The 26,602-nt window shown below is 42.0% G+C and overlaps 1 protein-coding gene across 1 annotated transcript in view; it reads left to right on the top strand.

Annotated features, from left to right (window-relative positions):
* STK32A (serine/threonine kinase 32A) overlaps nucleotides 1-18,279 on the top strand; it is a 651,463-nt gene extending 633,184 nt beyond the window's left edge. The window contains exons 12-13 of the mRNA XM_069244672.1: nucleotides 14,009-14,073; nucleotides 17,585-18,279. Coding sequence (XP_069100773.1) covers nucleotides 14,009-14,073; nucleotides 17,585-17,675 — 156 coding nt within the window. The 3' untranslated portion in view covers nucleotides 17,676-18,279. The remainder of the gene's footprint in view (nucleotides 1-14,008; nucleotides 14,074-17,584) is intronic.
* The last annotated feature ends 8,323 nt before the right edge of the window (nucleotides 18,280-26,602 follow it).

Below are 26,602 nucleotides of genomic sequence, written 5' to 3'. Positions count from 1 at the left end.
CTGTGCTAAACCTTCCCATCCATATTTAGTTTTAGTCTGGTAAAAGTTAAAGTCACATCTTGCAAGTTTGAATAGTATTGGCATTTATATCCAGCTTTCCATGCACTTTGTGAGACATAAATTGCTTTTCAATTGTTGAGTAAGTTCCTACTTATATCTCTTTTAAATAGAGATACTTAACCAAAACAGTGTAAAAAAGCACTCAGTTTTCCATGCAGTTCATGGGCTTTTTAGGTGTATGGCTGAAAGATTTTAGGAAGTAGCTTGGGCTATTTGAGAAAAGTTGGGTGCAGTGAGAGAGGTTAGAAGGAAGAGTACAAAGGGTGTAGAGCATACTCATTTTTGTGGAAGGTGTAAATATAAATTGAACCATGTACCCTACACTTCAGACTAAGCATCAAGTTGAAATCAGGTGGAAAACACATGATCTGATTAGATGCATGACCTTTGAAGACCTAAAATGTAGGACATCAAACCCAAGATCAACAACCATGGTTGCAATAACAGGGCTCAGAGTTCTGAGATTTGGAAGAACTTGAGTTAGAGATGCAAGATCACAAATGACCAGTGCAGATTATGCTAAAAGGGAATTGCATAGTGAAAGCAAAACATCTGAACTGCAGCATTTTGAGCTAATTGGACCCTCCTAGTGAAGACCAAGGCACACAGTAAATGTACAGAATTCCATAAGTCCAATTATGCTAATACATACACATTAACCAATGGCTCTTGGTTTCAGGTCGTCAATTAGCTGCAAACCTATAAACCTCACTGCTTCTGCTATGCAAACATGAGTGTTTAGGGTGCAGCCAATGAAGAATTATACGTTTTGCCGGGAGGGTCATGGAAAGTGAATGCATGCCATTGATGAATGAGAGTTGCACTTTTGCTGATCTAAGAATAAGCTGCTTTCTGTAGAACTTCCAAGGCTCTTGCCTTGTACCCAGCATACAATACACATATGAATACCAGAGTTTCCGAGATTAATTATGTTTTTTTGTCATTCTGCAATCCTGCTTTACCTTCCACTTGTGGGTGGGCAAAGGAAGGATTGGCTATTTTGATCTGTATTAAAATCCCCCACCTTAGCGGGGAATCTCGAGGTTTTTCTTCTTAGTTTCAAGCATTAATGATATTTGGACTGAGCTCAGATGATTTGTTAATTATTACCTTTTATCACAACCTGTTTGATTACTGCTGTTTTGATGACATGACTGCCAATTAGAATTTAAAAAATCGAGAATATTGTTTATTATGGGTCGGTGATTTTAATTTCACTCTAGGTGAGAATAGTGGGTTCCAGGTGTGCGGTCTGGAGAACATGGGTGGCCAGGCGATGACTAATTCTAAGCACTCCAGCTATAGGGGTGCTCTAAACAAGATTGCATATTCCGAGGACCCTCTGTTTTTGAGCGAGGTGGTGTGCTCTCCCCCATCCAAAGCCCTATCCAACATTTATCAGGGGCAGGAAACATAGTATTATCGATTTTATACTGATTTTAGATACATTTAATTTTCTTTTTTTCAGAATTTAAAATGATCCCTAATTGTTTAAGTGATCATAATCCTCTTGCAGCTTTTTTAATGTGGATCCATTTAAAGAAGAGGATAACTTGGAGGTGGCCCCAATAGACTTTTCTGCTAATAAAGGTCTCTGGATAGGGTGGGATTCCTTTGACCCAAGAAGGTTTGTGGAGTCTGTAGTTTCTGGTAATATAGGGACTGTAAACAAGTGTTTATTGGGCGATATCCCCTCAGGTTCTATAATAGATGGTTTTGGGACTGTTTGATCCTCAATCCCTCAATTTTAAATCTCCAAACACAGCCCATATAGCCCCCTCCACACCGATCTTTGCAGCCTCCAAGACCTATAAAGCAGTGCTGAGAGCTAGGAAGGTGGAGCTAAGAGACCTTGCTTGGTCTGAATTAATAGGTGCAGGGAAATTGAGGGACGCAAGTCCTGCTTGGGATGTGGTGAATCAGCTGATATTTACATAAGGGCCCTCCCCCAAGATAGATTGTTTAATTGTGGCTGAGTCTTGGGTCGCACATTTTACACAAGTATTTCAAACACCCAGTCCACTTTGTCCACAACAGGATAATAATGCACTCTCTGCCAAAGATATCTAACTGACCCCCAAGTTTAGTTATACTATTAGTATTAAGGACATTACCATTAAGAATAGCAAATGTGGTAAAGCTCCAGGCGCTAATGGAGTCTCCTCAGACTTGTTTACAGAAAATATTAACTTATAAGCCCCCTTCTTGCAAACGTATTTGGAGTTCCAACAACTGGCCCTTTACCCACCACTTGGAAAGAAGCTGTTATAGTTCCAATTTGCAAAAAGGGAGATAGTAACAACGCAGTCTGTTTTCATCCAATGTCATTGTTACACTCAACAGTGAAGATTCTGGGCAGGGTTCTTTTAGCTAGACAGGAGGACAGGGCTAATTCCAATAACATCATCTCAGGTGCAATTTGGCTTCGAAAAAGGCTTTGATATGGTTGAAAATGTCTGAATCATTCTCTTCTAACTGCAAAGCATACCAGTGTCACAAAAGGCATATTATTATATTTAGCATTAGTATTTATGGACTTGTCATGTGCATTCGACACAATAAACCATTCCACATTATGGGCCATTTGGAAAGTCTTGTGGTTGAATAATCTTTAATTACACTTTTTTTACGTTGTTTTTACTGGGATACGTCAGCTAAACTTTGCTTTGGTCCTGGGGGGAATGCACATCATCCATCCATTGTAACCTAAGAATTTGTTAGGGCTCTATTCTTGCACTATTTCTATTCCTTATCTATATAAATGACCTTGGCTGCCACTTGTTACAGAAGAAACTAGATTTCCCCAAGGCGGGCAATCGGTTTCTCCCAACCCTTCAGTAGGTGGATGACACTGTCCTGATAGCTAGGACCGTATGTAGTCTGCAGGGAGTGCTGGATGGTTTTGTTGAGTTGATGATTACTCTAAATATAAAGGTTAACCATCAAAATTTCTTTATAATGGTCTGTGGGTCAAATGGGACAATAACTAAGACCCACTTTAAGGACAACACCATGGTGGTCATTACAAGCTCAGCGGTCTTTTCAGAAGACCGCCGAGGGACCGCCGTGTGGAAGACCGCCAGTAGTGTCGCTCGACGTATTATGACCGTTGGCTGCCCTCTGTCGTTTTTCCGACGGAGAGCTGCCAACAGCCATACTTGCGGGCAGCGGGGAAGTGGAGGTTGCTCCACCTCCACCGCCACGCCAACAGAACACCGCCCAGCTAATCACGTCCTGTGATTCTGCGCGGCGGTGTTCTGTTGGCGGTGTGGTGTCGGCGGAGCTGCCCCCATGGCTCCCGTCCCCTCCCAGCGGATCAACGGAACAGGTAAGTCGATCATCCGTTAGGGGAGGGGGGGTGTTGTGTGGGTGCATGGGGGTGTGCGTCTGTGTATGTAGGGGGGGTGTGTGAGTGCGTGTATGCTAGCGGGGGTGTTGCGTGTTTTGGGAATGAGTGCGTGTATGTCTGTAGGTATGTCTGTGTGGATGTGTGCGTGAATGTGTGAATGTGGGTGTATGTGTCTGACTGTGTGTGTGGATGTTGGCATGTATGTCGGTGTGTGTGCGTGTATGTGTGTTGGTGGTGCCTGCGTGCATGTCGGGTGTGTATGTGTAAGGTAATGTCGGGGGTCGTGGTGGGGAGGGGGGCCCTGCCACCTTTAGGGGGTGGCAGGGGTGGTGGGGGGTGTAGGGGAGGGAGTCGGGTGGGGGAGACCCCTATCAGTGCCAGGGAAGGAATTCCCTGGCACTGATAGTGCTTACCACCATGGATTTCATGGCGTTTCCTACCGCTGGAAATCCACGGCGGTAAGCCGGGTCACAATACCGGCTGCGGTATTGTGACGGCCGCCGGGCTGGAGACCCAGGTCTCCAGCCCAGCAGGCGGAACGGAGAAGCGGCGGATGACCATGGCAGTAACCGCCATGGTCATAATACTAAAAAAAAGACCGCCAGCCTGTTGGCGGTCTTACCGCCGCTTTAACACCGTCCGCCAGGGTTGTAATGACCCCCCATGTCTCTAAAATAGACAGTTTCAATTATTTTAAGCTGCCTTTCGATTCACATGTAAATTGGGGACCAATATTAACATTGAGAGAGCAGCAATTTTCCATATCAACTGTAGCAGTTTTTTGCTTTACATCACAATGAGGCCATAAGCCAATGAGGGAGATGATAACCTTGTATGAAGCTAAATGTACCTCAATTGCTACCTAGTGAGGGGGTACTGGAATTGCACCAAATTTCAAAACGTAAGAAATACCTTTCTGTGCAGACTGCTAATGGTCCCTTCGGGCTCACCCAACCTTTTTTTCTATTTGGAACTGGGAAATACCTTTCTGTGTAGACTACTAATGGTCCCTTTGGGCTCGCCCATCTTTTTTCTCTATTTGGAACTAGGCTTAAACTATCTGGAAGATGCCCTGGGACTGTAATTATGGTTGAAGATCTGGCAATCTCACGAGTTAGGTCTTTCCAAATGTACTCTTTTGCATTTGCCTAACCTTGGATAAAAGGACAATATTCCACGGCTAGCCTATGCTAAAAGCACTTTTATTACATTAGGGACCCCAGAGTATTTTAACAACCCTAGCTCAATAGTCTTCTCGGCAAGATCCTGGATAAAATCCACTTTTTACCACCAGGCTGATTTTACCCGTAGGCACAATGCTCTTCAATTACCCTCTCTGGACAATTATTATTCCTTATCACTTAGCTATGAGCTGAATTTTTTTCTCGTTCATTTAGAAAATACCTAATACAGATTTTACCTTACATTTTCTCTTCGTTTTTCCGCAGCAAGGTGCGTGGTTTGAAAATCTCCCAGGCTGTCCATGTGATAATCATTAACTGCAAAGCACATTTCACATTATGCTCTTATGTTCACTTTATGAGTCTGCGATTGCACATTTTTTAGTCTCCCTGTTGTGCTCTCTACATTTTATAACGTACAAAAAGGGATTTGTATCTTTACAGCAATTAGGGTCCCCCAGGGTTTGCCATGCAGAGATAAATTATCATTAACTGTTAGGAAGAGATATTCTAACTTGCCTTTAATTGCGCCTTTCATGTTTTTATCTTGATTGCTGATAACTTGTATTGTATATCTAGTTTTAAGTAAGTTTCTTATTTATACAGTGACATTTTATCCATTACCTGAATGTTTTTATGGTGGTATTTATTACAATGACTGTCTGGATTTGTTTTTTATATATGCTCCTTTTATTGCTGATATTCTGAATAAAATATTTCTGACGGACTGGTAAAATACTAGTCTTCCTTATTGAACTTACGCAAGTTGTTTTAAATCTTGTATTTAGCAGAAAAGATGTAATCACTGTGAATTATTTCCTGTAATTCACAGCGCTGAATTATTTGCAGGATATTTAACTTCCCTAAACAGATAAACAAAGTTAAAAGGAGTATTTCTTCTTTCTCTGCTGGTACACAAGAAAGCTTTCGAAGGAGAGTTTTGCTTTCAGAGCATTAATCCACACAACTGACAACCTCACCTTTGCAAGCCTATCCTTGATGCAAGCAAGTACCAATGAATCTTCTCCAGTATGCGAAAATAAACATTGTAAATGCAGAACCCTGCCAGCAAAAAGTTACATTGTTCCACACTGCACATTATTTTATTTCTTTATGTATGTCTTGTTCTACTCTATAGTGTAAATGTACTGCAAATAAAAAGCACATTTTGGGGTGCACATTTTTAATTTCCTTACTTTGTACTTTCCATGTAAAATTTTACTTAATATAAATTGTTGCATAAGCAAATATAAATATTAGTACATTATCCCTAGCAAAAACAAAACATTTCACAAAATATTGACAACGTGCAGTCTCAGGCAAACAGTGAATATTAAAAAATTAATGCTCAGATGCCCAAGTCTTTCTAAAGAGTCCTAACATCAGTTAATAAATCATGTAATATATTGCCATCTTTGGTTAAATGTCAATTATTAACCAACATTTGTTGTATGATGCCACACTAAGCGCTGCATTTGCGTCATTTTTTGACGCACAAGCGGCGCAAACTTGCAAAATACAATTGTATTTTGTAAGTTTGCGACGTTTTTGCGTCAAAAAGCGGCGCAAATGCAGCGCTAAAAAAGTATAAATATGGGCCTAAGACTTTGCCCTTAACGCTGCTTGTGGTGTGGAATTACATCCCTCAGCCCTCTTTGCTTCAGTGGGAGGAGGCAAGGCTCCCAGCAATGCTCACTCTGTGCATAAGAAGAGCACCCACCTTTCCCCCCAGTGTGGGATGCCGTACTAAGATTAACACCGCTGACTGGGGTTGGACTATGTCTCCTACCCCTCTTTGCTTCAGTGGGAGGAGGCAAGGCTCCCAGCAATGCTCACTCCGCGCTGAAGAGCGCTCCGCTTTCCCTGCGGCCAAAAGCGCGCACTTCTGAGCCTGACTGAGACCAGAGGAGGCCGGGCTGGGCCCACTCTCTTGGATCCATCATCTGTCCTTTTTTCCGGTGATTATGCCTGCTGTAAATCATGGTCAAAAGGAAACTGACCTCTTTCAAAACAGAAGGCAAGCTCACTACCTCTTTATTAGATTATTGACGAGTGCTATGAGCTCAACTGGAAAGAGATTTTCTTGGTTGAAGTGAGACTGGTGACATCCCACCGAACTACTGCAGACATTGTAAGTACTCTACTGTCGCATGTACCAACCCCTCTTGACGTGGCTTCTAAGACCATGGCGATGGGCACAGCCAGCAATGGGTGTGTGCAGGATGCAACGGAGGGCACTATTTCCATTTCCCCCTAATTCATTTTGCCACCTCCCTGTGAAATTAAAGGATATTTCTGCTCCCCACCCACTGGAAGAAGCAGCGCATTAATCACAGGTGGGATTGGGTTTTTGTTGACAAGCCCAGCAGACATGTCAATACAAGGGGTAAATCTGTTATAGCCCCTCCAGCTAATTCAGCGGACATTAACCATCTGTTTACAAGTGTATAGTCTATGGAAGTTCTTAGTACATAAATCTACATTCGAATCCTTGTCAACAAGATTAACTACTGTTGAAAACACATTGGCTAAGTGTTTAGAAATCCTGCAGTCCTATGTTAAATTCACTTTTCCACCTGCCCAGAGTGCTAACACAGTTCCTCCTACAGCTGTGCCTCCCCACACCCATACTCACACGTCGGATAGCAACACTCAGCAAGCTTGCTCTGCTCACAATCCTGGTAGTGCTACTGTCCCTTCTGCTTCAGCAATTAATGTACTTTCTACTACACGTTATTTAAACGTGAGACCTAGTAATCAAAATACTTTTATCCTAGCACCAAATCTGGGAGCTCAGCCACCTACTATAGATCTTCCACCCAATGCCACATCGTATGTCGTTATCCTGGGGAAGGTCCTGACTGTTTCCCAACCAGAGTCTGAGCCTTGAGTGAGTCTAAAGAACCAAGCTATTCAATGGGAAGGGAGCAAAACTGGCCTGAATAAGGCCCTTTGTGAGGACGGTAAGACGGGTCCGCTGGTCCAGGAGGGGACCCAAATTATTCTTCGACCATTGTCTAATCATGTCTTTTAAAATCTCCCCGTCTGGTTGAGTTAATCCTCCGTAGAATCAACCACAGGTCACCATCTGCTCTCCCACTACAAATCATAATTCTTCCACTGGAGTATATTTATCGCCCTTCGAACCTTAGGGAAGCCCCTGGGTTAGCTACTGTGGTTGCTTCTCCCTGGTCTACTGAATTCCATCCCTTGTTTGGAACCCGTAATAGTTTTTTTCCTCTGAGAGAGCTGAGCAACACTGATTGACAATCGCCCACAAGGAGGTTATCTCCCTGCCTTTGAGCCCTGGGGCACTCATTCACACAATGACAGACCCCTTTTCTGTACCTTGCTTCTCTCTTTCCTCTTCGCCTGTTGATCTGGTTGGCAACGTCTTCTTGGTTGACCCAGGAATACCCTTCACTTTGCAAGTTTGTATTCTGCAGTGTGGCAGGACTACGCCCTAAGGTGTTGCTCAGCTCTTGCTCTAAGTTTATACTCAGATTTCACTTCCTATGTTTCTAGGAGACCTGGGCTATTGACTCGATACATACAATGGATTCAAGACCTTTTATGAACCTGCTGTCCCATCCAGCTCTGATAGGCCTAAGGGAGAACTAGCCAATAATGTCTCAAAGAGTTTTCCATATAACACGTTGAAAGCAGCATCCAATTCACTTTATTTGCTAATGTCTAGGGAAATGTTTTTGCTGTGGGGATGAGACTTTAACAACAGTTTATGCCACTTCCACCCTAAATGGGTTTGGGGCATGATGGACTCTTACGATAATGACCAAATTCACTTCATTCACTCTGTTTGTGGCACAAAACTGAATGATTCAGTGATAAAGTTTGATCTTGCTTTTTCTACTGAATTTAGAACTTTTAAAGTTATAATTATACCTTTAATTTATAATGTATGCAACTCCTTCAAGTTATTATAACTGACACACCTCCATATACAGTTTATTCAACTTTGCAGCCACAATACATTAACTCCAACTTGTCACTCTGGCACGCACTCTGTTCTCACCAATGATGTGATTGGCAATGCCATGGTATAAGGAGTACATGGAGAAGGTGCGGGTTATAGTTTATTGTGGCCACCAAGTTGAATACTCTGTGTATGGAGGTGCGTGAGTTATAGTAATTTGAAGGAGTTGCATAAATGATCAATTAAAGGTATAAGTATAACTTTTGAATTTCTCAATTTTGTGTGGTTCAATTTTTGTTTGTATAGAAAGAATAACTAAGTTAGTGTAATTTAAAGGTGGTGTGTAAATTACAAGTTTATGAAATAACTATACCTTTAGCATTTCTAATGTCTGTGTAAATTACGTTTGGTTTGTAGGGAAAGAATAAATAAAGTTTTCCTAACTATAACAAAGGGTTAGCCATTGTTTTTCAATTAATTTTACAGTTTAAAAAAAATAAAAACATGTTTCAAATTGTAGCGTTCAGTATCATTGAGTGGAATGTCTTATTGTGGAGTGTCTTAGAGTGCAGTGTTGTAGAGTGGAGTGATGCGGCATACAGTGGGGTAAAGTGTCATAGAGTGCAGTTGTGCTTTGCCTTGTCCGGTGGCATGGTGGGCACCAAAATTAACAGTTGGAGCGTTAAGTCACGTAAACTGTTATACATTGGAGTAGCATCTTGTACACTGCTGTGGTGTGTAATATAGTGTTGGAAATTGTTGTATTGTGTAGTGGAGTGTTGTACAGTAGGGCCTAGGGTCATAGAGTGGAGTAGATGTTTGAATAGTGTATGGTCATAGAGCAGAGTGCAGTGTGGTATGGTGGCACAGAGTGTAGCAGAGTCTTCTAGAATGGAATTGCAGAGAGTGGAGTAGAGTGTGGTGTAGAGATATGGTGTAGAGAGGAGTGTGTACAGTGCCATAGGGTGGGGTAAAGTGGTGCACAGTGGAGTAGAGTGGAGTTGCCTGTTGTAAAGTAGAGTGATATAGAGTGGAGTGGAGTATAGTGGGACTGGCGTAACATAGAGTGGATTAAAGCCCTGCAGAGTGGAGTGGTGTGTAGTACAGTGAGTGAACTGTTTTGTTGTAGTGTGTGAGAAACTTTTGTAGAGTGGAGTAGAGTATCACAGAGTGCATTACAGCGTTGAACAGTGGAGTGGCATAGAGTTTGGTACAGTTTGGTAGAGTGGAGGGTTATAGACTGTGGCATAGAGTAACTTACAATAGAGGGGTAGAGGGGCATAGAACACAGAAGTAGAGTACAGTGGAGAGTTGAGTAGCATCTCATAGAGTGGAGCAGAACAACGTGGGGTGGACCGTCACAGAAGGAGTTGTGTAGAGTGTTATAGAGTGGAGTAAGTGTCATACTTTGGTATAGAGGAAAGTAGAGTGCTGTACATTGGCATTAACAGGATCACATTGTTGTACCATGTAGTGCTATATAGTTGAGTATAATGTGGTAGAGTGGAGGGGTGTAGACTGTTGCTTAGTGGAGTACAGTGTTGTTGAGTGGAGTAGAGTGGACTGGCATGTAGTGGAGTTGGGTAGAGTGGAGTAGTGCACATTGGGATAGCACAAGTGGAGTGGGGTAGAGGGTACAGTGGAGCAGTGTAGAGTGGAGTGGTGTATATTGGAATAGCTCACAGTAGAGTGGCAAACAGTGAAGTGGCATACAGTGGGGTGGCATAGAGTGGAATAGCATGGAGTAGAGCGGAGGGGAATACACTGAACTGGCATTGAGTTGAGTGGTGTAGAGTGGAGTGGTGTACAGTGGAATAGCGTACAATGGAGTAGAGTAGCATGGGGTGGCGTAAACTGGAATAGCATACAGTGGAGTGGTTTAGAGTGGAGGAGGTAGAGTGGAGTGACGTACAGTGGAATATCATACAGTGGAGTGGCAAAGAGTGGTGTAGAGTGGTTTGGGTAGAGTGTATTAGTGTGCTATGGAGTAGTGTAAAGTGGAGTTCTGTGAAGTGGAGTGAGGTAGAGTGGAGTGGCATACAGTGGAATAGCATAGACTGGAGTGGCATAGAGTGAAGTGACATTGAGCGGAACAAAATATAGCGGAATGGCTTAGAGTTGAACAGCATTAAGTGGAGTAGCATACAAGGAAGGTAAGTATAGTGAATAGCACAGAGTGGAGTAGCGTTGAGTGGAGCTATGTATAGTGGAGTGGAGTAGACTGGAGTGGCATAGAGTGTAATAGAGTGAAGTGGTGTACAGCAGAGTTTCATACAGTGGAATAGCATACAGGGTAATGGCAAGAAGTGTAGCAGTGTACATTGAAGTAGCGTGGACTGAAGTGGCATAGAGTGAAGTGGTGTAAAGTGGAATAGCGTACAGTGGAATGGTGTATAGTGCAGTCGGGTAAAGTGGTGTGTAGTGAAATGGCATATAGGGGGTTATTACAACTTTGGAGGAGGTGTTAATCCGTCCCAAAAGTGACGGTAAAGTGACGGATATACCACAAGCCGTATTAAGAGTTCCATAGGATATAATGGACTTGTAATATGGCTGGTGGTATATCCGTTACTTTACCGTCACTTTTGGGACGGATTAACACCTCCTCCAAAGTTGTAATAACCCCCATAATGAAGTTGCTTAGAGAGCAATTGTGGAGAGTTGAGTGGCGAACAGTGGAGTGGCACATAGTGGAGTGGCGTACAGTGGAGCGAGAGGGTGAAGTGGTGTTCAGTGGAAAATCAGTATTCAGTGGAATATCGTAGTCTGGAGTGACATAGAGTGAAGTGGCATAGACTGGAGTGGTATAAAGTGGAGTACCATAGAGTTGAGTGTTGTAGAGTGGAGCAAGTTAGAGTGGAGTGGGGAAGACTATAGTGGCATACAATGTAATAGCGTACAGTGGAGTAGCATACAGCGGAGTGGGGGAGAGTGGAATAGCGTAGACTACAGTGGCATAGAGTGGAGTGCAGTAGAACTGAGCAGCATACAGTGGAATAGCGTACAATACATTGGTGTACATTAGATGTGTAGAGTGGAGGGGCATACAGTGGAATAGTGTAAAGTTTAGTGTTGTAGAGTGGAGCTGTGTACAGTGGAGTCGTGTAGCATGAAGTGGCATAAAGGGGGTGAGGTAGATTGGAGTTGCATAGAATGTAAAAGTGCTTAATGGAGTTGCATAGAGTAGAGTGGCATAGAGTGAAGTGGAATAGAGTAGACTGTGGTACTTGAAACAGACATGACGTGGAAGTGGGTAAACAAATGTAGATGTAATGTCGAGGAATACAGATTATGAGGTGTAAATGGTAAGTTTTTGGTAGTAGGTATAACTAATGTAAGTGGTGTAAAAGTTATAAGTGTTAAAATACTTAGGCCCTCATTATGACTTCGGAGGACTTTTCCTAAGACCTCCGAAGCCGCGGGCACCAGAAGACTGCCAGTGCTGACGGTCTTCTGACTGCCATATTATGAGTACTGAAGGATTTCCGCCACAATTTGGGTGGAAATCATCCAGTAGACATGCAGGCAGTCAGAGGCACAGATGTGGTTCAATCACCATTACCGCCATGCCAAAAGGACTCTACCCACCATATTACGAGCAGTAATATGGCGTGGCGATGTCCTGATGGCGGGGCCCTGCTGGTGGTGGAACCACCTGTTCCCGTTCCCTAGCAGACGACCTCCTCACCAGACAAGGTAAGTCGATCGTCCGACAGGGTATGGGGGCGGGAGGGAGGGAGGTGTTGTGTGTGCATGTATAAAAGAACACGCATCCTTCTGATGTGGTTCTGTTTATACATCTGGTGTGTGAGAGTAGGGGTTTTGTGGAGTGGAGGTGTGTGGGTGGTTGGTGGACAAGATACTGCTGTTCAGTTAGGAGGGGACTAATTTGTATATTGCCTTGAAGGTGTGTATGAGGAGCTTGAAGTGAGTGTGTCTGTGTATCAGGAGCCAGTGGAGCTGCCTGAGATGTGTTGTGAGTTCTGTGTGGAAGGTTGAGGATTACATTGGCTTTCTAGTTCTGGTTGGTTTGTAGTCTTCTAGTGAGTTGCTTGGTGATCCCCCCGTAGAGGGTATTTTCATAGTTCAACTTTCTGGTGACTACAGAGTGAATGACAGTTTTTTTTAATGTTGCGTGGGAGTCATTTGAAAATCTTCCTCAGCATCTTCAGGGTCTTGAAGCAGAATGCTGTGATGGTGTTGACTTGTGCGGTCATGTTCAGTTTGCTGTTGATGATTATTTCTTGGGTCCTGGCATGGGTGCTGGAAATAAATGTCGGTCTGAGTTCGGCATTCAACCAACCAATTGGAGTCTCATGAGGAGGTATTTTTGCAGAAGAGCACTATTTCTGTCTTGTCAGTGCTGAACTTGAGACAGTAGGCTTTCATCCAGTTAGAGACTTTTGCCATGCAGGCAGTGAACTTCTATCTTGTAATGGGGGTTTTCTCCAAGAAGGAAAGTATGAGTTGTGTGTGTCATCTCCATAGGAGGGGGGACATTTTTACGTTGTGTGTCTAGGAATAATGTTGGCCAGAGGAATTGTGTATGCGTTAAAGAAGGTTGAGCTAGGCGATGAACCTTGAGACACTCTACAAATTAGTTTGTGGACTTCCAAGGAGTAAGGAGCCATGCTTATAACTTGTGTTCTAGCTGTTAAGAAGGTGTAAATCCAGTGGAGAGCGGGTCTCTGGTGTGCCTAATAAGGATGGGGTGTGGAACTGTGTCAAGTGCTGCAGAGAGGTCTAGGAGAATGAAGGCTGCAGTATCTCCTCTGTCAAGGATCATGTGGATGTCATCTGTGGCAATGCTGTTTCTGTACTGTGGTTTAACCTGAATCTAAACTGCATGATGTCAAGGAACTGGTTGTTGCTGAGGTGGTCGGTGATACATTGGTTGATAAGTTTCTTTAAGACCTTTGCCAGATATGATAGGAGGGAGATGGGTCTGTAATTGGAAAGCATGGCTGGGTCAGCAGATGGTTTCATGATCAGGGACATGATGGTAGCATGTTTCCAGGTGTCCAGGAACGTAGCTGAGTCGATGGGGGCATTGAGGATGGGTATTAGTGCTTTGCTGAACAGTAGGAGTCATTTGGTAAATGCATGGTGGGGGAAAGGATCAAATGTGTATATATATATATATGTATATATATATATATATATGTTATGTTTCTTGTATAGGTACTTTAGATTTGACCAAGTTCAAGTAATTAGTAATAAAGACATGCACACATTAAGTCAGGGAGGCTTGGATATCTAAGTTTGAACTCATTGGTGGATTCATTTAAGAAAATTGCCCATGGTTAAGTAGGTCCCAACAATCTATTTATTATACAGAGTCCCATTAGTTAGATCCCTTGAAGCTCATAATACAATGTTGTAGTCCTTGGGGAGAACAATGTAACTGTTTTCTAAGGTACGTTGCTCCTGATTAACTGCATTATGTACTTGTTTTTATGTCTCCCTTTGATTCATACCTTGAAGAATGGCAACCTCCAGGAGCACCTTGACTCCGTGGAAAAGGAATTTGTGGTTTTCAACAGAGAAAAGTAAGTGATGAAATTTGCTCCGACTTGGAGAGGCTGCAGATCACTGAAGTTAAATAGTCAACAGGAAAGTAGAAAACAGGGCACCAGAGAAGACAAAGACACTTATAGCTAGTATTTTCTAACATTACCAGTAGTTTCCAGACATCACAGGTTTCCAGGCAAGCTTCTGGTATTGCCATGTGACTATTCCTGCAGGCTTCTTTTTGCGCTGTGTGTTGTTTCATGTAGAGTAGAAATCCGTACATGATAAACACAGCCTTCCGTGCAAATGCACATTTTTAAAAATATTTTTCTTGGTGGGGAAAAGCTCTTCCTACAGACACAGCAAAACTGGTGGTTATCCTTTCCTCTTCCCATTCATCCATAATGAAAAAGAATCAGAGAGAACCTTGGGAATATCTACAAACATATAGGTTTGTGGGTGCTTTCAAATTTCCAAGGCAAATTATGCATTGGAATGCCCACGTTCCTCCCTTGATGTGGATTTACTCCCAGGAATTCCTCCACATTCATGGTGAAGAAACTTGCAGTAGTAAATGTATTTATGCTAGACAGGAATCCTTTTTAGGTCGAGCGTTAGCGTTCGGCCTGCTGTATACTAAAGTATACAATAGAGTGGGTTTCAGCCTTCTGATTTGTTAGTTGCAGTGTCCTTCAAAAATCCTTGCTTGCTAGTGGTCAGTTCTGCCTCTTTGTCCTGCCTTTTTCACTTTGGGAGCAGCACAAAGTACTGTCTAATTACGCTATGTCCTGCTTATCTCTTCTGTAAGGGACATTTTTTTGGCATTTGGTTGTTTCACCTCAACAGTGTGGGTGCTTGTTCAGTCCATCCGCCCCACCAGCTCCCTCTGTAAACATAGACCAAAGCAGAGGGGGGCTTTTCCAGGGCCAGCTCACCCTCGCTCTCTTCCTTTTGTTGTTTTCAGTCTGTCTGACAATAAAAGTCCAGTCAATAATTTACAACCCTATGAGCTCTAACTCGAGCAAACACAAGACTATTGCATTCCAAATGCTTGTTTGAATTACTTGGAACACACTTGAACTCTTAGGGCAGCGCCCATTTCACGAGCGTGCTTTATTTTTTACTTTCTACTTGGAACACACCAACTCTGAGCTTGGTGCCCATTTCACGAGCGCTGCGCGTTAGCTTTTAATTTCCTGCTCGTTTAATTTGTTTTTGCTTTGTCTTCTCCAGTCAGTGCTTGTTTTATTAAACATTTACTATTTCTGTAGGCAGAGGCTGCACTCCATAAAACACTGCCCCTGACCTCTGACCTGGGAAGCGCAAGAACAGGCGCCCGCTCCTCAGAGAAAACAATGCTTTTCTCAGATTGAAAGAAATAAGATGCTGTTAGCAGACTGTCTGCACAGAAGAGGCACTACACTGCTTGTTCTATGCATGAGTAAATGTGTCAGTAAATGTTTGGATTCTGGAAGCAAATCAAGGGAAATCCCAAAAATGAACACATTGGATTGCGACATTGGAATGAAATCCGTGATGCACAGCACAGTCACTATCTGTAGCACGTCAGGGCAGCTAGGCAGTTCATAAGTACGTAAGTTTATTAATTATTACTGGCTGGCTAAGGGAACATTTGGCAGTTTCTCAATTGTCTGTGCTATCACAGAGTGCATGTGGTGCCCCAGCATGGAGTTTTTCTTTGAGGGCCCCATGGCTGCTTCCTGAGTGACGATGTCTGTCCCACTCGTTCAGCCTTTCAGCCGGAGTGGAAGCGTGGAGACAGTTCCTCTGCTTCTTAATAGCATCAGTGTGGGTGAACTGACTCTTTGCCTTGTGAGTCTGTAATATTCTGTCACCACCAACACAGGATCTTCTTTAAGCCGAGGTCACAACTTGGCCGGTGAGTTTACATGCTTTGGTGTTCCTCCGTGCTGCAGGACGGAGCTACCCGTCAGTATCCTCTAAAAGCTGGGTATTAACATCAATCTGCATTTTAAAATGCTTTACAATTGTGGACAGTTTTGCGCCCTCTGTGCTTGTAGTCTTCTATATGAATTCATTAGAATTGCGAACGTGGGAACTGTTTAAAATTGTGCCTGAAGTATGGTATTTATTGGCAACTGAAATAGCATTTACTGCCCTTAAAGTACATTGTTGATGGGTAGCAGACTTTTGTACCCCATTTGCCCATTTTTTCCTCACCTCCTTTCTCTTCGTCCAGTGTGCTGTGTGTCTGCATTGCTGTCCACTTCTCATTTCTTACCCTGTACCTCGTTGCTTTTCACTCTGAGGTCTGCTGGAGAAAATCATTTTGGAATGGGGTTTTCTTGCCACTGTAACTTCTTTGAGTCAAAGTCAGGGGTGTAGCTTGTTAATATTTATACTCCTAGCCTTTCCCCAGCGTTTCTGTTATTCAGCCAGCAACTCTGATAGTGGGGTGGTGAAAGTGATATTCTATTCAAATTAGCATGGCAGATTAAAATTAGAATGCTAAATGGAAATATTTTCATTTTTTGCTCAGATAGAGGAAGGTAAATGGAAGTGCTTTAGTTATATGCAAGGCCACGGAAATTATGTGGCAGAGATTACCAAATTATGTGGCAGGGTTGACCGGAAAGAAAAGTCCAGTTATGCATTTACAAACGCCAATAGCTCTAACTCTCGCAAATGCGAGACCTATTGCATTGCAAATGCTTGTTTGTATTTGGGGCTAGCATAAAAGTGGTATTTTTAGCTGTAGAACTATGTTTCTGGGTGAAAATACCTTTATGAATAGGCCTCATTGTTTCTGCAACATCGCTTGAAATACGGCAATGGTGAAGAGAATATTTGACAATCATTATTTCCTTATTATTTGCTTAGTTCAAATGTTTGTGTAGCGCTGAACATGATGAATGCTGAACCATTCAGGGTGCATTCACATAACACATTAAGAAATATATCACAATTGAGGATATAAAAAAAGCAGAAGAACCTGTATTGTGTTTTATTGTTGGGTTCTCAGAGCTGCCAAGGTGCTTTCACCAAAGTGGGTGAAATTGAGATTATTGTTCCTCTTAACCTAATGTTTGAGGACTTGCACCACCAGATGGCAAATATATTTTCCAATTTTGGACAGGTGTGTAGGTGCGTTGACAAAGACTGATGTGTGCATCAAGGAACGGACTTTAGGTTATATTTGCGTTGAGTAGAGCTTTGGCAATATATCTAAGACAGCTGTATTCTAAATTGGCCATAATTAATCAAGCTATGAAGCTACAATACAACAGGAACCTATCTAAATCCGAGACAGCATACCTTACGAATTGTGGTCGCCAAAACAAATAGATGAAATTGTGCTTGAGTATCTGATTGTAAGTTTACTCTCAGATCAGGCAAATCATATTACCATAAGAGAATATAATACAAAGAACTTGTAAAATCTTAGCCTTTTCCCAATGGTTGCTTGAAAAGCCAATCCAACAGTACATTTGACAGAATACAACATAGATAATTGTTATTGTTCAAATGATATTTCCATTGACACAGGCTGTTTTTCTTTTCCTCCAGGACAACGGTAGAGCTCAATGAGATTCAGGAGAGTCTCACAGTCTCACAAACCAAAGAGAAAGATGAAGATGGAAAGAATAACAATCTCTGAAGTCGACTGTGAATAATTACTGTTTTTCAAATTGTATGTTTGGTCACTTTTTATATAAATATTATGCTGTCTGTAACCAATAACTAGACCTCTGTGAGTCTAGACGGAAGAACACAGTAAATAAGCAACAAAGATGTGTTCAGAGTTCCAAAGGTGCCGTGACAAAGGCTCTAGATTTTCTATTTTTGGGTTTGGGAAGATTCTGATTACTTGCAGGAAGATCTAGCTGGGGCTAAATTCAACATTCTTTGGCAGTATGACATCAGTCAATCAAATCAGTTGCTTTGGTCACATTGCAGCGTCTCGCTTTTGGGCTACTCTGCTAATAATCACAGAATCTATCAACACAATGTGTTGATTAAATCAGCAAGTCTTTATTTGTCATTAACTTGGATCTAATTGATTGGAGTTTCATGAGCTGGGCAGATTTTAGGCATCTATAAATCATCATTGACCAAAGTACAGGCAAAGGGAGCTCAGTAGAACAAGACCACGCAGGATCATCCCTGTTGTTCTATCTTAGGTCCCAGAGTTACTCACTGATGTGGAACATTGCAAATAGAATACCTTCTCTGAAAGGTAACACCTACCTGCATGTTGGTGGAAAAAAAAAAAATCCTGTGGCATGCAAATGTCACACATAGCACTTTTGGGGTCACATGCATATTGTTGTTAAGTTTGTTTGTTTGTTTATTCATTTTATTACATTGGAACACCCCAAATTGAATCCATGTAGTGTTTGTAGGTCGCTTGGCAACTTTTAGATTCAAATATGCATTTTTTCATACTTCTGGTCTTCCTGATTATCTAATGAGATGCCTCTCACCTGGTGCAAAATGCTATTGATTACATTATATTTTCTAGAAAATATTAGGACTCTTTTGATCTGCTATCTTATCCGTTCACTGGCTTCCTGTCCTGTTCAGACTTTTGTTGGATTTGAAGCCCTTTACTTGATATTTAAATGCCTTTGTGAATGTGCAAGAAAACTGGCTAATATAAAAAGGGCTGGGTATGATGCTCAGGAGAAGTAAACCTTTTAGAAGGCTCAAAATATTGGCCAATGTCATTCTTCTGTTGCTCCATGGCAGTGTGTCTACTTGCACCTCAGTATCTTCTAGTCCCTACCTCTGATGGTTTCCTCTCAGATCTAACACTGAAAGAAACTGTGCTATCTCATTTGTTGTTCAGGTAATATGTGACAGTACGTAATACTCACAAAATTGCACCAGTACCGTAACATAAACTCCTATAGCTGAGGGGATAGCTCATCAATGATTGATGGAATAGAAAATCCGCTCCTACCCACCCTCACTTTCTGGCTGTCTGTCCCATCTCGATATAAGGAACTTTTCTGGCAGTAGTCTCAGAAAAAGAGCTGGGCCAAGTAGAGACTGTAGAGGTCTATGCAACCCGCTTGGTAGAAGGTTTGACGCATGTGCTGCACTTCGTGAAGAAACATGGAACCTACATTACGGGAATTCTAAGAGCCTAAACATAAATCACGACACACAAGAATATTTGCTCGACAAATAATATATTTCACTACATTTATTGAATAAAAAACAGTGGCTTCCAAACTGTTATTTATAGGGATGATGTCAAACATGTGAACTATTTTATATAATTTTCCAAAATGAATACTTTCTGTGAGTTATTGATTTAATCCAATGTTATGACAGTTTGGAAACGCGTTGTCTAGATTCATCTGGGTCCCTTGTACAACTGACATTCTGCCCATAATAGGTAACCAAAATCTGAATTTTATCGTTCCAGTCAGGTGCCCTTTGTTAAATAGACTCTGAAGAGAGAAGCGGTCCAACCCTTCAGTTCTGAAGGTACATTTTCTATTATCATGTCCATCCCAGACATTCGGATTTTTGAGTTCTCGGAAAATCACTTTGACTGTGATTTTGTTTTGCAATAATAGTGCTTTTTACGAAAATAATGTGCCATAAAATTTGATGAAAGGTCTCTGCTCGAACAAAGCAATCCAAGGATTATGGTACCATTTACAAACCACACTGCCTTTAGATTTATGGTTTATTATCATATCAGCAGAACACAACAATTACATCACTACACAATAGTAAGGTCCTCAGTATCACAGTTACAATTGAGACCATAAATCGATAAGAAAAACACATCGTGATTGCTATTAACTTTGGCTTTATTCACTGAACCTGTAAAATGGTTGGTAAAAATGTATACATGCAGGTATATTTATTCTTGAAATAGTTTGATGCAGACTTGTCAAGTGTTAAATTTATAGGAGCAAAAAAAAAAGGGTAAAAAATGTGTTCCCTGCTGTAATTACTATGGGATGCTAGACTCTAATGGGCATTATGCCAAGAGTGCCATGTGTAGAGATCATCCTGTTTTGTCTGTTGTTTGTAATTTGATGTGAATGTGCCCTTTTTACAAAAAATCCACAAACCAATGCTATAAGTATAGCTTGTCAGTTCAGCTTATGAAGAAGTTTATGATATGAAATTAATTTCTCCTCCCAGAAGTGAAATAGACTTAAGATGCAAAGATTAACCCACACAAATGTACTTTGGATTTGTGAAACATTTTGTGAACATTTCCTAGTTTAGAAACACTTATCAAATTTCAAAAGAAAATGTAGACATAGAGTGACAAAAACACCTTTTGGATACTTGAAAAATTGCACAGGGATGCTTGCCACTCTATGTGGCTGAAGGCAATGCCAAGCACCCACCGCTGTCAGGGACAGCTAAAGGTCGTAACTTGCTTAATTCATTGTCAGTGAGCCTTGCTGCAAGGTGGCTGAGGAACAGATATTGGGGCATATTTATGAGCCCCTACCCCCACATTCGCAGCTTTTATTTTGATGCAAATGTGGTATTAAGATGGCATTTTCCACAAGCTATATTTACAAAGTGGTGCAATGCTTGCATTGCGCTCTTTGTAAACCCTTGCACCACATTATGCCTGTGCCAGGCATAATATATACAAAGGGGGAGTTCCCCCATTAGGGGGGCTGAAAAAATTGCATCCTTTTCTGTACTTGTAACGTCTGCTCAGAGCAGGTGTTAAAAGGGGGCTTCCATTATTTAGAATGGGCCCCTTTGTACTCTGCAGGAGTAGCACCAACATTTTAGCACTACTGCTGCAGAGTACATCAATAGCATCACATAAAACAATGCTATTGCCCCCTACCCTGCACCATGGTGCACCATATTTTAAATACAGCGTACACATGATGGTGGTAAGGGTGCGCTAAGGGGTGCAGAGAAAGTGGGGCTGCACTTGGTGCAGCACCACTTTCCATAAGTCTGCCCCATTGTGCCTAAAGATCGCTACATATGGTGGAAGACTGTGCCTACCAAGCTCTGAGTTTGGGTGGAGCAGGCTCAGGTGATGCCTTGTGGATATTTTTGAGTGATGTACTCGGCATAACACGAAGCTGTAGGCCAGATCGCAAATCGTGTTTATGATATGCACTGAGTGAGGGGTATTGATTACACATCCAGTTCTATGTAGGCACAACCACAGCACCATACCCATACATATTACCATGACAACAACACAGTGACTCAACAACAGCAACATAACAAAAGGACAATGGCAACACATAAGCACACAACACAAAAGCACCACACACACATTTATAAAGTGTAAAAAAAACAGCGGGACTATAGTATAACAAAAACGTGCAACAGCAACAAAACAAATAAAAAAACAGTACAAGACTGGAAAAACACACCCAAGCACAACAAGTAAAAGAAAACGAACAGCTAAAACAATGCAATACAACTGAAACATAACTACACAACAACACCAAAGTTAATCCCTACTGCTGCCACCTTTAGAACCTATAGACCACCATAACTCACTGGCTTCAATGTATTTTGTATACTAAGCTCCATTACACAACCTGGATTTAAGACTGCAGGGCCAGGATTTACCAGATTCTCACACAGTGCAGCAACCATAAAATCTGTGCTACTCTTCCAGTACAAAATACTATGCATAGAGAGTGTTTAAAACTTTTCTCTTGTATGTGTGCTGCACAGTGCAGCACGCATGCAAAGTTGAAAAGGAAGGAGAAATAAAAGCATTTCACGTTTTAATGCCCGCTTTCACATGGCATTAACTTTTGTGACAAAACTCTGCCTACTATTCTTTGTAGATAGACTTTTGTGTTAAAAGGCAAGAGTGGTTACATGGGAACGCACATGTACCACCCAAACCCCCCCTCCAGTTCTTCACACTGCTTTGCGTTACTTTGACGGTACATTCCAGTGCAAAACAGGTATTGTGCTGGAGAGCAAAATAGCTAAAAAAAGATTTGCACTTTTGTGACGCAAACATGGTCTAAAATCTTAGTAAATATACTCCTAAGTGTGAAACGTTTTTATTATATAAGTTTGCATAATTCACAATTATTGACCTTCATGTAGTTCGCAATTTGCCCTGTGTCCAAGTATTTTTCCCAGTATTTGAATTCATACTATGTTTTTCTGCCATAAAATAACACTTTGCAGTAAAACATTCCCCAACTAACAAAATATGTCTTCACTTTCTCTTATCGGCTACTATTCTGTTTTAAAAATGCATGGACAGAAATGTTGAAGCTCAGCATTTGACATGTCAGTGAAAATCTTTCATGTAAACATCCCTACACAATGTAGAAACTGTAACATTAAAAGTATGGCGAAAGTCGAGAACAGTGAAATTTCTGATTTTCTCTTGAAAGACCACTTGTGTATTTCTTTTGAAACTTCTTGTATTTTCAATACCCTCTGCAAACACGTCACGAGGTTTGTTAGAAAAAAAGTCACAACTTCGCCTATCTCTAATTTAAGCAGATAAGAATTATTATTTTGGTGTTTTTATATATGAACTGAATTGGTCAGTATCTAATGTATGTCAGCGAAGCTATAGAGCGGTCATATTGTTCACTTCTATCCGATAGGTTACGTCCTTTAGCTAGTAGCACAAAATGTGATTCCCTCCTGGCCCAAGCACTTACATTGTACACTCCAAACAGCACTCGCTCGGGTATCTTTCTTCAATACACACACTCCTCTCCCTGCAGGCTCGCCAACTGTCAACCTTTTTCATTGTTTTCAACACATATTTCTCTGTGCCTGTTATCACCATGTTGACAGGTCTCCCTAGTTCCGGTCCGTGTTTTTCAGTTTGCAAATAAATCTCAAGTCTGTGAGTCCAGGTGATTCAATAGAAGCAGCCGTTCATAACTACACCTCCCAGAACACATTACGTTGTCAAATGAAATCCCTGCACTCCAATATGGATGAACTGATGCCAGGAGATGAGTGACAGCTGTCAGACCAATGCTTGTGTATTATGAGTTATGACTCCTCCTGGCACTAAGGAAGACAACCTTTTTTCTGATAGGTAGGAACCGCCCTGCCCCATGAAGATATCCAATGCAGGTTGTGCAGTCTGCCATGCATCATAGCTGAGGTTCTAGAATTCTAGTTCCAGGTGCCTCATCAAAAATGATCCTATAATTTTCAGTGATCCAGGAAAAAATATTTTTTTTTTTGCCTGATGGTATTTTTCCCAGGTAATGAGAAAGCTTGTGTAGAGTTGTTCATGTAATTCAGCGCCACCACTAGGTTGTACTCTAATGGCGCATGTTTGCTTCTCTTTAAAGTGGCCATGCATTAAACGACGTCTCAATTGATCTCATAACATCAGACATCATCAAGGAAGGAACATTCTGGAATTCCTGTTGTTGTTTGTCAGTGATGCATGAGTGGCCATTGAGAAACGTTTTCCCTCCTCGGTAAGGCGTCTCTAAGAAGAGCTGCAGCCCTGTGCCTGACAGCAGTAGGGCTCAGGCACACCTGTGGGCCCCATCTGGATTGTCTCCCCTAACGAACCTCTGTGACAACAGGTGATCGCGAGAGTGGGAGAGTAAAATAGAGCACTCACCAGGCAAACTAGCTAAACCAGCGAAAACCTTCCGCTTTGACAGTGGTGTCGGTGTAAATAATTTAGTGGCGTTTTGGCTGCTTTCAGGCCTGGCAATATTTTGAAAGCCTTCTTCATAAAAGCGAAGTGGCAGCTCCAGGTAGCTGGCAGCGACACCGAAGCCATCTGCCGTGCAGCGGAGCGGATGAATAATACAGGCCCGCACTCCGTGTTGCCGCATCCTGCGCGGGATGAAAGAGGATCCCTCGGAGGAGCTCACATATAGTAGCAGTTTCGACTAAACTCAACCTGGCGCACGAATGAAGTTCCCACTGGTTGGTCCACCTGAGCTTAGTCGATAGCATAGCACAGTGGATCAACGAACCTGCGTCAGCGAAATGCCAGCCTCTATGCAGATCGCTGGTGTGAACATTCATGAGGACCTATCCAGTCTTAACCCGACTGCGGGGGTGAGCATGCGATAAGTACGTCACTATCGGGTGCAACTGAGGCTAATTGCCTGAGATCGCTCTAGCAAGGGCCCGCTTTTGAGAGATTACACGTGCACAGCACCATCATGATAACAGTTCCTAACGAGCACTTTGTTATTGCAGTGTCAGGAGTACAAATGCCTTGCAGGAGCCTGTCGCGTCCATTTTAAGTGAAGGAGAGGGGAATGAGGGGTGATGGCAATTGCTGCAAAAGAGGAATACTGCAAGATATGTACATTGTCTTAGGGTGAAAAGTGCAGTTTTTTTCCTCATCCTAAACAAATACATTTGGCTCTTGTGTAGCAAAAACAAACCCGTGGTGACCTATATAGGTGGGGGTGGGGAATATTAAGGAGAAATCAGACACAAAGGAGTAAGAGGTAATTTTGAAAGGTTAGAAAAATATTACTGCAGCACATCTTTTATTTGTCATGCATAAATGGCCTGACACAGCACCCCTTTGAAGTCGACACAAATTGAAATGAAGCAAAATATATTAGGGACACGTTTACTATTATTTCACGCAATGTGGTGCATCGAGGACACTGAAAGGGAAAGGAGAGAGCAGAAATGCTCCATGTTTTCAGAGATATGGAGCATTTCTGCTCTTTCTTTGCACTGTGTGCTACCTGGACACAACGCAGGCGCCCTTGCACTACAGTGAGTTATGTAGAAGATTGTGTATTGTGAAGGAAGGATTCCCTTCTTACACCAGAACAATCCTTTGGTGAATATCCCTCAGTCTATATGTGCTGCAAAATGCAGCACACATGGAAAGTGGATAACAAGAACAAATAAAGCTATCTCTCCTTGTCACGTCTCTCTTGGGTAGGGACACCATTTGGGGGCATACGAGGAATACAAGTATTTGTAAACCTGGGTTTGCATCAAAATACATTGGTGGATGCATAGTGACACTAATGCTCCACACATGTAACACTTACCTGATGCAAAGTAATGGAAAGCTGCTTAGCTTTGCTTTGCATTTACTAAACTACATAAAACAGCGCAAAGTGGCTTTGCACGGTTTAGTGCATGCCAAAAGTGGATCTGCATCGGGGCGTGCCACACAAGTGAAGCAACGCTAATGCAGAACCATAGTAAATCTGGGCCATAGTGCTTCAAGCTGGTGCATCTATTTCTAAGCACACTTATATTATTTTTTGTACAATTAGCATAGGTTAGTAGGTTGATTTGCATACTGTAGATATCTGTGTGAATGTTTAAATCTGATATTTGATTCCTGATAGATCCTCTCAGCTTTTAATGTATCCAAGGTCAATAAAATTGTTGTGTTATGCTGCCCTACCAAAAGATTTTGTTTTGTAGCCACCAACGGGGGCGTAACACAGGTTTCTCCACCCAGGTGTGCAGGTGGGCTCAACCCTTCAGGTGCCCCACTACCCTATGGGGGGGGGGTAAATTTAGGCTTGACCAAGAAATAGCTGTAAGATACGGGAGAGTAACACACCGTTCTTCACATTCAGCTGGAGGGCACCCAACATTTTGCTTTACATCACAGCCACCACAGCCTGTAACAGCACTGGCAAGAAATGTAGGGTCTGATTCTCTAGTAGTAAAATTACACGTATAGTTTGTTAATACCAAAATAGTAGTAAACTTACTACAAAGAGTAAGATTACTCTTGCTGTAGAAACTTTACTACTGTTTTCACAAACTTCAAGTGCAATTTTACCATTAGTAAAGGACTTGTAGTAAAATTAAACTCATAGTTTGTTAACACTAAAAGAGTATTAAAGTTACTACAGCAAGTGTAAACTTATGCAAAAGGGCAAGGGCCTGATTTAGATCTCGGCGGGGGGGAATACTCTGTCATAAACCTGTCTGCCGTATTACGATCCGATTATATCCTATGGAGATCGTAATATGGGGGAAAGGATATCCATCACGTTTGTGATGGAGTATTTCACCCGACAGGGTCTAAATCAGGCCCAAAGTTTACCTTTGTGAATGAGGACCCTAGTCACTATGTTGTAATGGTTCTCATTCACTGCTTATCTGTAACATTTGCAGTTGTAATGGAAAGAATACTGTCAGTACTGGCCTTTTTACTTGAACCGTGGTTTACATTTTAGAACTAAACAAAACTAAATTTCAACTTCCCAGATCGTGTTCTGGACTGGCTTGCCCACTTGGCAGCGATGATAGTAGTAATGCCCCAATTACTTACTGGTAATATTCAGTACTCTTGTTCTAACTTGTCTGCAACTCAGTCATTACTGTAACCGTTCTTAAGAACAGGAAACAAAGCAGGAATGTTTTTAACTAACACCACACACTGTCATCTGGGTGCTATCAATAGATGAGCATTTCCATAGCACTTATTCAAAACTCTATGGAAGGCAAGGAACTATGGACGGTGGGTGGGGCATATTGACTGGGATGAGGAGGAGTAGGACTAAGAGTAATGAAAATGACTGGAAAGTACTTAAGACCTTTCCTCTACATTCTTTGTCCAAGTCATTACTTAGTGAGGTATACCAAATCCATATGGCCTTTGATGAA

Source organism: Pleurodeles waltl, chromosome 7 (genome assembly GCF_031143425.1).
Source record: "Pleurodeles waltl isolate 20211129_DDA chromosome 7, aPleWal1.hap1.20221129, whole genome shotgun sequence".
Taxonomy (NCBI): domain Eukaryota; kingdom Metazoa; phylum Chordata; class Amphibia; order Caudata; family Salamandridae; genus Pleurodeles; species Pleurodeles waltl.
Note: the sequence above shows the minus strand (reverse complement) of the source record. Positions and strands in the feature narration are given on the sequence as shown.